Consider the following 13,967-nt stretch of genomic DNA (forward strand, 5'->3'; position numbering starts at 1 on the left):
AGGCCTTTTGTTCACCCAGGCTTTGTTTCTCTGGCTTGGATCTTGGGAATCCCCTTCACCATGCCCTTCCTGCCCGGGGAGCTGTGTGTAGAGAAGACTGGGCTGTCACCATCAGGACTGTGTTTGGGAGGGCTAACCCTTAGTAGTAACCGCTGAGTGGAGGAAACGAATGGGGACAAACTTCCTCAGCTGCTCCAGACCAACAGTATGTTTTGCCATCTTGTATTCCCATTAGAAAGGTAAAGTAAAGGAAGCTGCCCAGCGCTACCAGTACGCCCTGAAGAAATTCCCTAGAGAAGGGTTTGGTGAGGACTTGAAAACCTTCCGGGAACTAAAGGTGTCTCTCCTCCTCAACCTCTCTCGATGTCGCAGGAAAATGAACGTAAGTCCCTCTCGTCCCTGCTCCTTTCTGCCGTCCTGGAAGTTGATGGTCCGTGTCATGCTAGCTTTTACCAGGCCCCTGAGATCCTTGTCTGCCCCATTTGGAACTTGGTTGTCCTTCACAGAGCACTGACATTTGCAATTTGAAAGAAATCAAGTCTAAGTACAATCCATATCTCAAACTATTAAAAAAGTGAATGTTAGTGGGCACTTCGTAGCTTTCTGAATTTTCGTAATTCCCACTGCAAGTGAGAATTATCAGCATCATCCTCCCTTGCCCCCAGGATGTGGGAGCACTAGTCATGAGAACCCCCGCTGCCAGACGCAATCTCAGTCGTCCCCTTCCTTTCTGGTAGGCCCCTTTGTCATTTACTACGGAAGGGCTGGAAAGAGGGTTCAGGACCATGGACTTCAAGGTTTAATTTCTAAGGCTAATCTTGAACTTTTCAGTTCTTTCCTCATCTTTTTATCCTAACATGCCGTGTCCCTTCTTGTCGCAGAGGGAATCTTAGAGCTCTCCTGGTCGTTTATTACCTCTGCAGTAGTCCTTGGCCCTTCTTGCCTGCCTTGTAGGTAGTCTCTGGTGGCCTCCGCCACTGCTCCCTTGACATGCAGATACTCCTGGGCCAAGAACCCTCTCTCAGATACTGGGAATAGCTAAGATCATGTCAGCAACCTCTGACATCCACCAGCCTGAGGTCCCACGGTTCCTTAGGAGATAAAAATAATCCAAGCCAAACAGGAACATTTTAGTAAAGGAATAAAGAACTCAGGTGTATAGAAATGAGCCTTTAGCCTCCGTGGCAAGAGATCTGCTGTCAATTCCAGAAAGATGACCTTTATATCATCTATCTAAAACCTGACAGTGAAAAGAGCCCAGATGTAGACTTTGGGTGTGATGCCCAAGAGGCAGAGTTGCCCCTGGCGCTGAGATGAGCGGGGGCAGGGCCAGGGTTCCCGGGAGAGGGCAGTGAGGTTCTTAGTGAAACAGAAGAAACAGCACCAGGGGTCTCCTCCGGCAGCAGCTAGTGAGAGTGAGATAGGGCTCCGACGCTGCTGCCAACGTGCTGGCTTCCTTTTTGTCTAACAGATATCCTGCTTCTTAAAAATACTCTCATCTTCCCAGCAATATCGATTGTCCCAAAAGAAAAAATTAAAGGGTAAGGCTGAAAACACTAGAGCTGGAAGATGATCCTGTTGATGGAACACCATCTCTCTAGCTCCACATCTGGTCAGAAACAGTTAGCCACCTCCCAGGACCACCTGAAGTCTGTCGTCTTTGGTAGAAAATTGCCTGTTAATTTTTTTTTTTATGTTTACCTCTGTCTCAGGGCCCTTGTTCTGCCCGAGGAGTCACAAGGTTAACCAGAGGCTGCTGTGCTGTTCTGTGGCTTTGGCTTAGTGTGTAAGGGGTCTTGAAAACTGGCTTTGTTCCCCTGGTTCCTGTTCCTAGGGCTTCTCAGGATGAGGACAGACGAGGCCATGTTCTTCCAGGAAGCCTCATAAGAGATGAGGTGGCAGCACAGACCCTAGTCATAGCCAGGGTTCTCTCTTGTTCTATTATTTTTTTTTAAATTTTAAATGTTTCCTAAGTAAGGAACAAGTTAAGAGAAAGCTCAGGCCAGAGAAGCCTCTGTGAGTTAGAAAAGAAACTACCATCCATTGAGCATCTCCTACCTGCCAGGACCTGGGTACAGGGCTTTCCAAGGCCCTGTTGCTCCTGATCCTACCTGTGAGGTAGGTGTGGGTGAGACGCACACAGCACGCTCTGTGGGGTTGCAGAGCAGAGAACTGAGCCCACGTCTGTCTGACATCCCTGCTCTGTCTAGTCTCCGTAGTCAGTTGCTTATCACACAGACACCATCTTCCTGGATTTCTCTCATCCCTTTAAAGCCAAGGAATGGCGGGAGTTCAGGTTTCCAACTTCAAGAGCTTCATTGGGTTGACATTTGGCTTCTGAGCTAGAAAGAACTTTGTTAGAAGGGCAGAAAGAGGGCACATTAAAAGTATTTTAATACTTCTGGGCAGGTAAATTCCCATGAGCAGTTGCAAGACAACACAGGGCAAAAGGCAGAAGGAACTTCCCGTCTGGGCCACGTGGCTAGAGCCACACCAGGCATGTCGAGAATCCCAGGTGTTCCATCCATAAATGTCAAAGAAATGTACATATAATCTGTTTTATTCCCAAGCTGTCTATTTTCCATATCTCTTCAATGACTCATTTGCACACCTATTGTAATGACAGGATTTTGGAATGGCGGAGGAATTTGCTACTAAGGCCCTGGAGCTGAAACCGAAATCTTATGAAGCTTACTATGCAAGAGCAAGGGCCAAACGCAGCAGCAGGTGAGGAGAGAGAGAGAGGGTGAGAAGCAAGAGGTCTCTTTTCTGGAAATCTGGCCAAGACAACGTAGGCCATCCTGGGGCTTATGTACCCAACTGTGTCTGTCCCTGAGGACTCTCGGGGCCGAGCTTAGGGGATGGCTCCCGTAGCACGGGGCGCATCTTATGGCTGGCAGAGCTCGGGGCTCTGGAGATCTAGAGCATTTTACTTTGGGAGAAAATGTCTTTTCATTGTTGGAGAATGGCACCTTCTTCCAGGAAGCCTCTGCCATATCTCAATCACTTTTGAACCCCCAAAGCAGATAGCACAAAGAGACACTGGTGACTTGAGAAGAGGTCATTTAAGCAAAATATCCTCCCAACCCTTTTAGGGGGTGAAGTAGGGTGGGTCACTTACATCACAGGCTCCTCTCTCTTACAGGCATTTGGGGAATCCCTGGATCATTAGTCTTCCTTCTGGGCTCTCCTCAAGTCTGGTGGCATCAAACCTCCTTCTCACCTACCTGCTTCTCCCAACACTGCACCACACATGCATGGAGACAGGAGGTCCTGCTGCCAGGATTGAGAGGGCCCAAGAGAAACCCCGTCCCACATGACACCTGCTATGGTTTGGCCAGTGGGCACAGAAGGCTCCAGAAAGGTCTAGAACCTGCCGCCGATGATCTTTGGATAATTTGTCAGTGTTCTTCATGCCTCCTGCCCAGCGCCCTGCCCTTCTCCCAGACTCTGCCTGGGAAAGAGCTCCTTCAGACTCCCTACTGTGACCAGGGGGATATGGTCCTGAAAATCAAACCCAGGTTCAGTCTAGTGGTAATGGTGGCAGTGATCTTCGTCTCTCAACTAGTCGGGGTAACAGAGTTCTTACAGAAGCTTCACTGTCAAGTTCTCTTTCCCCTTGGATTGTTCCTTCCCCACAAGGCCAACTGCCCCTTTCCTGGGCAGCGTTAACAGAGAGCATGGGAATACCTCTGATGGTTGTGTCCTCGTTTGTAAATTCGAGCCTGAGTTTTCTAGTCAGCAAGCCTAACACCTGCCCAGCACTGAGGGAGCAGAATGGAGGAGCAGTGGTGCTCTGGGGCAAGGGGTCGAAAGGGCAGAGGACAGGGTTCTCGCCTAGGATGGAACAGGCCCGAAAATTGGAGCCAAAATATAAAGAAAAAATTCCGCTGAATCAGCAAGATTTTTAAATACTGTAGTTACTGTTTTGTTCCTAAGCTAATTGACAGTGACCCTGTAAATGACAACCCCACCCAATCCTCATACTCCCTGGTGTGCATCTGGACACTAAGAGAAACTTCCTGAAGAGCCTCACTGGACTGACAAAATGGGGACATTTCTCCACTAATCCCAGAGAGGCCAGAAGGAAGATGGAGGCTGAACGGGCTAGGGAGTCATTCTGGATTCTTCTAGAATGACAGCCTGCCTTTTTCCTTTCTTACAAATCACATGAAACCAAAGCACCCCAAGACTCCCCCAAGATGCTAACAGTTCTCTGAAAGAGTGACCGTGTCTCAGCTCTTGGTGATTCCTGTTGATTCAGAATAACTCCAGGTCCTGTGTTTACCTTCTGTCAAGCAGACAGTTTGCAGCAGCCTTAGAGGACCTGAACGAGGCCATCAAGCTCTGTCCGAACAACCGTGAGATCCAGAGGCTCCTGATGAGAGTGGAGGAGGAGTGTAGGCAGGTGCAGCCGCCGCCACCGCCGCAGCCGCAGCAGCCATTACCAGAAGAAGCGGAGCCTGAGCCGCAGCGCGAAGACATCTACTCGGCACAGGACATGTTCGAGGAGGAGTACCTGGAGCAGGAAGTTGAGAATGTCTCCATTGGCCTCCAGACGGAGGCCCGGCCCAGTCAGGGGCTCCCGATAATCCAGAGCCCGCCCTCCTCTCCGGCGCATCGCGACTCAGCCTACATCTCCAGCTCACCTCTTGGTTCTCATCAGGTTTTTGACTTCCGGTCCAGTAGTTCTGTAGGGTCTCCCACCAGGCAGAGCTATCAGTCCACCTCGCCTGCTCTTTCTCCAACTCACCAGAACTCACATTACAGGCCTAGTCCTCCACATACTTCCCCGGCGCACCAGGGTGGGTCTTACCGCTTTAGTCCCCCTCCCGTGGGAGGGCAGGGCAAGGAATACCCAAGCCCTCCCCCTTCCCCTCTCCGAAGAGGCCCTCAGTATCGGGCCAGCCCTCCCGCGGAAAGCATGAGTGTCTATAGATCCCAGTCAGGCTCACCCGTTCGCTACCAGCAAGACACAAACGTTGGTCAGCTTCCCGGCAGACCGAAATCGCCTTTGTCCAAAATGGCCCAGCGGCCCTACCAGATGCCCCAGCTTCCTGTGGCCATTCCCCAGCAAGGGCTCAGGCTCCAGCCTGCCAAAGCCCAGATTGTGAGAAGCAACCAGCCCAGCTCTGCCGTTCATTCCAGCACCGTCATCTCCACAGGGGCCTATGGCCAAGTAGCCCATCCCATGGCTGGTAAATACCAGTCTTCACAGGGAGACATAGGAGTAAGTCAGAGCCGGCTGGTTTATCAAGGGTCAATCGGGGGGATTGTAGGGGATGGGAGGCCTGTGCAGCATGTCCAGGCTAGCCTGAGTGCGGGTGCCATCTGTCAGCATGGGGGGTTGACCAAAGAAGACCTTCCACAGCGACCTTCCTCAGCCTATCGCGGTGGCGTGAGATACAGCCAGACACCACAGATTGGGCGTAGCCAGTCTGCATCCTACTACCCAGTCTGTCACTCAAAACTAGATCTGGAGCGTTCCTCCAGCCAACTAGGGTCCCCTGATGTGTCACATTTAATTAGAAGACCTATTAGTGTCAACCCTAATGAAATGAAACCCCACCCCCCAACTCCCAGGCCACTGCTGCACTCCCAAAGTGTAGGCCTCCGCTTCTCTCCATCTAGCAACAGTATCTCATCTGCCTCCAACCTAACTCCGACCTTCCGGCCGTCTTCCTCAATTCAGCAAATGGAGATCCCACTGAAGCCGGCATACGATAGGTCATGTGATGAGCTGTCGCCAGTGTCTCCCACTCAGGGAGGTTACCCCAGTGAGCCCACCCGATCCAGGACCACACCATTCATGGGGATCATAGATAAAACAGCCCGGACTCAGCAGTACCCCCACCTTCACCAGCAGAATCGGACCTGGGCAGTGTCATCAGTGGATACCGTTCTCAGTCCCACGTCTCCCGGCAACCTGCCTCAGCCTGAGTCCTTCAGTCCACCGTCATCCATCAGCAACATTGCCTTTTATAACAAAACCAACAATGCACAGAATGGCCATTTGCTGGAGGACGATTATTACAGCCCCCATGGGATGCTGGCTAATGGGTCCCGCGGGGACCTCCTGGAGAGAGTCAGCCAGGCTTCCTCATACCCCGACGTAAAGGTGGCTCGGACCCTCCCTGTGGCTCAGGCGTACCAGGACAACCTGTACAGGCAGCTGTCCCGGGACTCTCGACAAGGGCAGACATCCCCTATCAAACCAAAGAGACCATTTGTGGAGTCTAATGTTTAAAAGACGTTTGTTGGAGTGAGACCCATATGTTTTCACTGCACATTTTCAGGCTTGGTTTCCACATTTGAGGTAGTTCTCTGGCTTAATTTCTCATGTAGTTTCTGCGTGGTGTTCAGAGGTGGCAGCCCACATGCTGAAATCCTTTGCATGCAGCCGACTGGGAAGCTGGCCTCGAGCGAGCCAGGACTTCGGTTTCTCTTGTCTGTGCCCCAGCCACACGCTCTCTCTCTTCAGAAGCCAGCGAGGAGATTGTCGTGCCGCGCGCTTTAACCCAGGGAGATGAGACACACTGGTCAGCTTTTTCCAGGAGACAATCGCTTTCACGGATGTTCTTGTCGTGTAAATGTCTTTCTCCTTTTTTACAAAAATAAGATGTTCTTGTTCGTTTTCTTCTAGGAACTTTAGAAAGAGTGTGATGCCCCTTTGCCTTTGCATTCTTATCCAGTGTTATCCAAATAGCAGCCCCAGTGCACTCTTGTGCCATGGTCTCCTCCCCTGGACCGCCAGCTCCCTGCAGCCGTCAGGTCTGAAATGTTCACTTAGATCATTGCTGGTCTTCCTACGGGGGTAAAGGATCAAGGAGAAAGAGAAGAAATAGGTCTATTAAATGAGAAGAAAAACACCTACCTAATTATTTGAAATGTCACTACGTTGATTTACCAAGAGGCATTTTAGGAACATTTAGAAAACAACCAGCCCTTTAAATATTTCAGTCAGTGAGGAAATCAGATGGGAGTGATGGATATTTTTAAACAATTCACGGCGAGTTATTCTTTATGTTTTTAGCCAAATTAACCATTTAAAGCTACCAATTCTCCATGGGTTGGGGAGGGAATAAATAAATATATAGAGAGAGAGAAAAAGAGTGTTCTGGATTCTCCGTGAAAGGCTGCAGAATATCTCTGTCTTGGAGAAACCTACTTTTTAGGTCTTGATATGTCACTGAGCATCATGGTCCACAAAAAGCATACTCTTCCCGAAGGCTGACTGTTGTAGTAATCCTGTTAGTTGGATCTTCGCCTAGAGCCAGGTTTTGTTCTACTGGTCCTCTTTACTAAAAAACAAACAAACCCTAGATAGTATAGTGAAGAATTGGTTCTTTGAGAAGGAAACTGAATTCTCTGGGGACCGTAGGCTTATTCCCAGAGCTTGCACCCAGGGCCGTTGAATTCCACGCCAGGTGTTGTCTGATTCCATTTCAAGATCTGTAGTTTCATTACCTGCTACTACAGGAATTGTCTCTTCTTTTCTTTGTCTAGGTAGGCGTGTTTGGGGAGTGATATTGAAAACCAGACGCAGCAGAGTGTTTCAGGGTGAAGAAAGAGCATGTTCAGCCCCAGGAGGGGGCACATGAGATAGGGAGCAAGTCCTCTGGTCCAGTCACCCCCACGCATCTCGTGGTCATTCGCTTACCGGTCCTTTGAGGTGGACGGCAAGAACACTGAAACCAATGGCTTAGCGCAGGCTGGTACTACTGCACATCACCTCTTAAAACTTAACAAATAAATAACTAAAAATATCAAAAGAGAGTTAGTTCTCTGTTCTTAAGGATCGTTCTGCTCTTGTTAGTAAAGGGCTATAGAAAGGGCAGTTTCATGAATAAAAATCCAGATATGATCAGACCTGTTTGTGATAGTAAGTCTCCTCTGAAAGAATCGTTAAGACATGGGGAGCTTGAAGCTGAAATCAGAATCGTTACTAACTTAGATTCTGCCAAATAGATGGACCCCTCCACCCCCAAGCTTGAAATGGGCCAGGATTTGGGTCTGGGTGGTTGAAGTAAATAGTAGGGCTAACTCAAACCCAGACTTTCCCCTCTCTCTGATGCTTAAGGACTGTCTCCTACTCAGCTAGACCAGAGCAGACATCAGTGTCTCTTCTCTTCCCTTCTCTCTTCCTCTCATCAAGAAGGTGAAATGTACAGCTATGGCAGCCAGCAGCCGCTCAGACTTTTTTGTCCAGGTCTCAGCCCCGTTGGGCTCTTTGCATCTAACCCTTTTTAACCACCTCTCACTGAGGAGCTGTTGCTACATTTTGAAAATTTCTCAGTGTCTGTGAGAAAAGTGCCCCTGTGTATTTGGAGTGCCACATACACCACCTGCACTCACCTATCAGTGGGTGAGCAGGTTCTGTATTTTTCACAAATACGTCACTGATGCTACTTCTCCCCAGTGTGTCTCTTAGGATTTTCCAGGACAGACAGATTTAAGGTCCATGCCTTACTGGGCAAAACACCTAAACTGTAACAGTCAAAATGCAATTCTTTTTTAGCCACTGGTAGACGGCGTGAATATCTCTACTGGGCGCCAGTTGTTTTTGACTAGAAAATGCCAGCTGGGCCTTACTGGAGCAGGAGACGAAGTTCTTCCTCATGAGTAGACTGCCTGTGCCCTGTTTTGCTACTTCACTGCCACGGGGTGGCCTCAGTGCTGTACCTTACAGATGCCCCTCCCCCAGCGGCACCTGTTGAATCAGTGTCTGGCTTCAGGTGGGGGGAAGTCTTTCAGATGAAACTGGTAAGTTCCATTCACCCAGTTCACATCACCCTGAAATGGAGACAGTGGTGACAAACTTCAGCTTACAGGTTTCTCACCAAATCGTATGTTCCATTCACCCAGAATTCTTGCACTAATGGGTTTCCATCACATCATGTCTATATATGGGTGCACTTTATTGTTTGAATTTGTAACTCTGATAAATACTGGATATTTAAGTGTGAGTAATGTCTTCACTAGAAAATAGCAAAACCACCCTTGTCTTTTAGTGTATTTTTCAAGGAAAAAAAGGAAAGAAAGCAAGCAGTGGATCACAACATTTATAGCACAAGAAATAACTGTTGTATATAAGCATCAAAAAGATTAAGAGTTTTTAAATACAAAAAAAATATTTGCAGTGATTTTAAAGTGCTTTTCCAGCAATTTTCTTAGGGACTCCTGAGACATGGTTACTTTATTTACTGGATCAGTAAGGCACACAATTAACAATTAAAAATTAATGTTTATTTACAAAGTAAAGGGAAAACCTGTGTAACATGAGAATTTGGCATGGACAAAATGGAGACCATTTTGTATCTGCTGTTGTATCTTGTCCGGGTTGCAGACGTGCACTATTAAAGTCCCAAGTTAATAGAGCACAAACCCTTCTTGTTCCTCTCCCATGTGCCCCTCTTTCTAGATGTGTTTAACTTAAACTCGAAGGCTCAGGAAAATTCCACTGATTAGAATCATGTACAGTACCCCAGGTCGTTGTCCAGAGATACACGTTTGCTAATTTAGTTAAGCCTGGATTATTAAACACTTTTCCTAAATTATTGTAAACAACAGTTTAGAGAAAGGTATTCTCGGTCCTTATATTGTATAATAGTTTATGAACCCTCCTCACTAAATATTGGTATTTTTATAATCCAGAGATGTACCCAATAGAAAAATTAATCAGTATCTAATTTAATATCCGTAAGTATTTTCCTTAGATTTTAGTCATAGACAGTGGGTTATGTGGATGTCACCTTGTTTCACCATACTGTACCACTAGGTGTCACTGCGGCTGTGCACCAGGCTTAATCTGGTTGCAAAGAATGGCAGCAGCTCTGGAGGAGCCACTTCCAGGCCAGCAGGCAGGCCCACGGGCTCAGAGAGTTCAGGAAGGCAGGAACAAAAGCCAGGAAAGGGGTCTTCACACATCTGTGCCAGTTGTGGCAAGATAAGCTCTTTGAACACTACCTGTTTTGGACCTTCAGCCAGGCAGAGGCTGAGGGACGGTTGACCAGAACTCCCTTGCTCTGGTGGATGGATGGGTATGTAAAAGACCCATTTCTTCCCTGTGAGTACCCCTTTCAGCTCCTCTTGGCATCCAACTTTTATAACTCCAGAGATGTCACAGTTGGATGGTTTGATTCAATGACAGTTATTTTTCTACTGCAGAAATGCCTTGAACAAAACCAGTTGCTCACTGAATTTTTGCCACAAAATGGAACAGGCTGCCCCCGGGGTGGGGGGTGGGCAGAATATACCCACCCTGTCCTGGCCTCACCCACCCTATCTGTCTATCCCTGGGTTGACCACTTCTCAAGAGGCTACCCTGCAGAGGCAGCCTGCTGCTGCTCCCACACCAGGCCTGTGCTGCCCAGTTGCTTGTGCACTGGGAGGTGTGGCTTTTTCTCCTCTAGGAATTCCAGACTGACCATCTACCATGACTAACAACAATGAACAAAGGGCTTAGGGGTAGGAGCTACCTACAAAGACGTGTCATGGAAACCTTCACCATGCAATGCCTTGAACTCAGCTCTGGCTGCTCCCAAGAAAAGGTGGCTGGCTAGGGGCCTGGACACAAGCACAGCGGGGCTGGTGGAGCCACTGTGCAGAGCTACTTGAATAATCACTGGGTCTTCATCAACTTTTATAACACAGACCACTCAAGGGCTGAAGTGTTGGTAACCTGCATTTCGGTGTCCAATGCCTCACAGCAGCTGACCCACCCTGAGATGCTTGTGGCCAGGTGATGGCCACAGTCAGAGCTTTGAAAGTCAGTACCAAATGAACGCATAATTGGACACCAAAAATCAAGTGTTACTTTCATGTTTCCTCACCCATATCATCTCATTTCTTCCTCCTGACTCGGTGATATCTCCACTAAGCTGACCTGTCAGGTTGTAGCTGGCTGCGTGTAGATGCAGGCCAGCACCGCTCTTGTTTTTTTCGCACCTACTCTGTGGAAAGGAAGGAGCCCGGCTGCTTTGTTGTTGTAGCACTTGCTGGCTGGATTCTTCTTCTGTCTAATCACTAACCGGAACATCTGGTTAGGGGGGACTCGACTCAATCCCTTTGGTCCCCAGGACCAGAGAGTTAATTCTGGAATATTCAGTACTTGAATGTACCTGCCTTATTGTGAACCAACTTACTGGAAAAAAGTTAGAAATGCTGGCTCCAGATCTCTACTTCATCACAGGTTGTTTTGGAAATCCTGTAAGTTACACTTCCTGTTCTGGTTTGGCTTCTCAGTTTGTTTTTTGTTTCCATTTTTTTCTTCTTTGGCTGATTCCTGCGGAGTGGGGCCAGTTCCTCGTCAGGCTCAGGGCAGGCGCCATTCTCAGGCATGGCCTCCTTTCCATCCAGCATAGCATCTTTGTCTCTGTTCTGTCTCCTCCAAATCCAAGATGATTTTAATTAGTACAGACATGTACAGTCTACAATAAAAGAGTGATTTGTACTAATATGATTTTGATTCTTCCTCCTCTTTGCTGTCCTTTCAAGACACTTGCTGGAAAAAGCTTTAATGCACTTAGTTTTCCTTTAGGTTTTCTATAACTCAGATGTAAAGGACTTTCTCTGTACAGTATATTATCCAATGCATGTTTGTTCTCTATCCTGATATATTGAACACCACACAGTTGTGAACTCGTGCAGTGGGGATGTCCCACATCCAACAGAGGCACCTAGCCCCCTGTGTATAAGGAAAGACATTTTCCTTTGCTGTACTTGCTTGAGCAGTTTTATTGTCTGTACATGTGAGCTGTGTGAGATAGATGTGAAAAGTTAAATGAATGCAACTTCCTGCCCATGTATACAGATCGCCATCTGTACAATGAACCGTATGTATGAAAGCAAATGTACTTATTTATAAATGGGTAACACTTGGAAAAACATGGCGTTGTGCTTTCTCCTTTCGTTACGTCTCCAGGGAGCTGACTCAAGCTCATCCTCACTGCGACCTGCAGAGCCGAGGAGCCTCCCCCAAGGAAGACTGGCAAAGACCAGGTTCCTAATGATTTGACTGGTCTCTTATGGGACATTCAGAGTCACCCCTCTAGGCTCTTATTCACTCAGTGAAGTTACTGAGCACCTCTCTTCAGAGTTGGACACTGTGGTAGGCACTCGAGAGGGACAGTCCTGAGGGCCATCAGCCAAGGCTCGCTGCATTCACTGAGAAAGACAGGCATCTTCTTCCCCGGAAGAGGTTTCCTCCAGCCATACTCAGTGCAAAGGAGCAGCGTGTTCTCCTTGTTTCACTTAAATAGCTGAAGCTACCCACCACCCCAGTCCAACTGCCATACCAAAATCCAAGGCTGAAGTGGACTGCCACATAGAGCTGGTAAGTTAAAAGACTGCAGCCTGAGGTAGGGGGATGGCTGTAGCTTTAGTTCCCAAGGCTACTTGGTCAAAGCCAGAAGCCCACTGCTTCCAATGACTTTATTTTTTCCTTCAGAAATCCGGCCAGAATTTCTAATCCTTGCCACAGAGAGAGCTAGGCACCTGCATTGTGGACAGAGAGGTTGCAGATTTCCTGAAACTGGCTGGAGACTCAATACCTTTTTAAAAGTGCCTGCACGGAGTCCTGCAGTCTTTCCTGCCTAGCTGCGACCTCTCTGTTTACTTCAGGGACAAGCAAGGAAGGAGACCACTTCCTCCAGATGCCAGATTGTGTTGAACAAACATCCCTGCTGTGTAACTACATCCATTTCCCCCAAAGCTGAGGAAGCAGGAGAACCCCAGGCATTCAGTCATCCCAGCCTGGACACCAGAACCGTCTTTAAAGAGGAGGAGAGGACTCCAGAAGGAACTACCTGCTCAGTCTGAAAAACTATTCCTGGTCTACTCTATTTCATTAAAAGTCAAAAAATGGGTGAGTGGTTGGGAAAAAACCACACCTTTTTAAGGATTCCTGGAGCACTGGATATAATGTGAAAGGTGGTAATTCCTAAAAAGCTAATTCCCAAGAAGAATTTGCCCTGACCTGACTAAAAAGCTGCTCAGAGCAACAGCAAGCCGAACTCAGCACATTCTTAATAGGTTCTCAGAAGTCCCAGATCAGACTGTCTTGTCCTTGTCACTTTCACTCCCTGACAGGTACCCTTTAGCAGCTCTTTATAGCTCAACGCACGCTGCGCACACACGCACGTGGGAGGTCAAACTCCCTTCCACAGGCTGAGATGGCGGCAGGGAGGGCGGAGAGTGTAGCGTCATCTTCTTTCAGCTCTAAAAGCCTGAAGGGGCTTGAAGAAACTTAGAAAACGGAGACCTCCCATTGCAGGAATAAGGGTGGGACTTTCATACCAAGGGCATCCTGTCTGGAAGGCCCTGTGATTACAAGGGCCTCATAGAAGAGACCGCGCTCAGAGTCCGTTGTAATGGGCCATTCTCTTGAGATGACCATTGTGTCCCAGAAGCTGTGATAGGGACATCCCATGAATTCTTTTAATTTACTCTTCACACATCCTCTTAACACACATTGCTCTCTCTCCAGAACACAAATAAGGAAGCAGATCCTAAGAGTTTAAATTGCTCAAGGTCGTGGAGACAAAGGTGGGACTTTGAATCAGATCTGTCCTGAAAGCCTGGTACCCTGCTGCCCCCTTCCTCAGAAGGGGTAATTCAAGAAAAGCAAGCAGTTTAAGTGACCTGTTGGGAGCACGGGCAGTGGTCAAGAAGGAAGCTTGGAAGATGCTACTTTGTGCTCCTTTGGAGAAACAACTCTGTGCCAAGGGCAAGAGGAATAACCAGGTTCCAAACCCAGTGAGAAGGTGAGGTACCCCCTGAGTTGGTGCAGGAGTAGACCCCTGTAGGGAGAGGCAGCATCCACAAGTCTGGGATCCTCTGAATATTCACAGACACAAAGAGACCCTTAAGATTTAGAGGCTAGTGCAAAAGGCGGAAGTGAACTGGGACACTCACAGGGTCAGGAGACCTCTGCCCATACACAGAGAGCCAGCCCTGACCGTGACCGA

General features: G+C 48.2%; 1 protein-coding gene across 5 annotated transcripts in view; it reads left to right on the plus strand.

The window, feature by feature from the left end:
* TANC2 (tetratricopeptide repeat, ankyrin repeat and coiled-coil containing 2) overlaps nt 1-11,882 on the plus strand; it is a 309,551-nt gene extending 297,669 nt beyond the window's left edge. For 4 of the 5 annotated variants that reach the window (XM_015235187.3, XM_031685573.2, XM_031685574.2 and 1 more), the window contains 3 exons: nt 236-382; nt 2,627-2,727; nt 4,303-11,882. In XM_015235187.3, coding sequence (XP_015090673.1) covers nt 236-382; nt 2,627-2,727; nt 4,303-6,247 — 2,193 coding nt within the window. In that variant the 3' untranslated portion in view covers nt 6,248-11,882. Of the gene's footprint in view, nt 1-235; nt 383-2,626; nt 2,728-3,145; nt 3,690-4,302 lie in introns of those variants that run through there. The other variant, XM_031685578.2, reaches the window with a different exon arrangement.
* Nucleotides 11,883-13,967: the final 2,085 nt, after the last annotated feature.

Source organism: Vicugna pacos, chromosome 16 (assembly GCF_048564905.1).
Source record: "Vicugna pacos chromosome 16, VicPac4, whole genome shotgun sequence".
In the NCBI taxonomy this organism is placed as follows: domain Eukaryota; kingdom Metazoa; phylum Chordata; class Mammalia; order Artiodactyla; family Camelidae; genus Vicugna; species Vicugna pacos.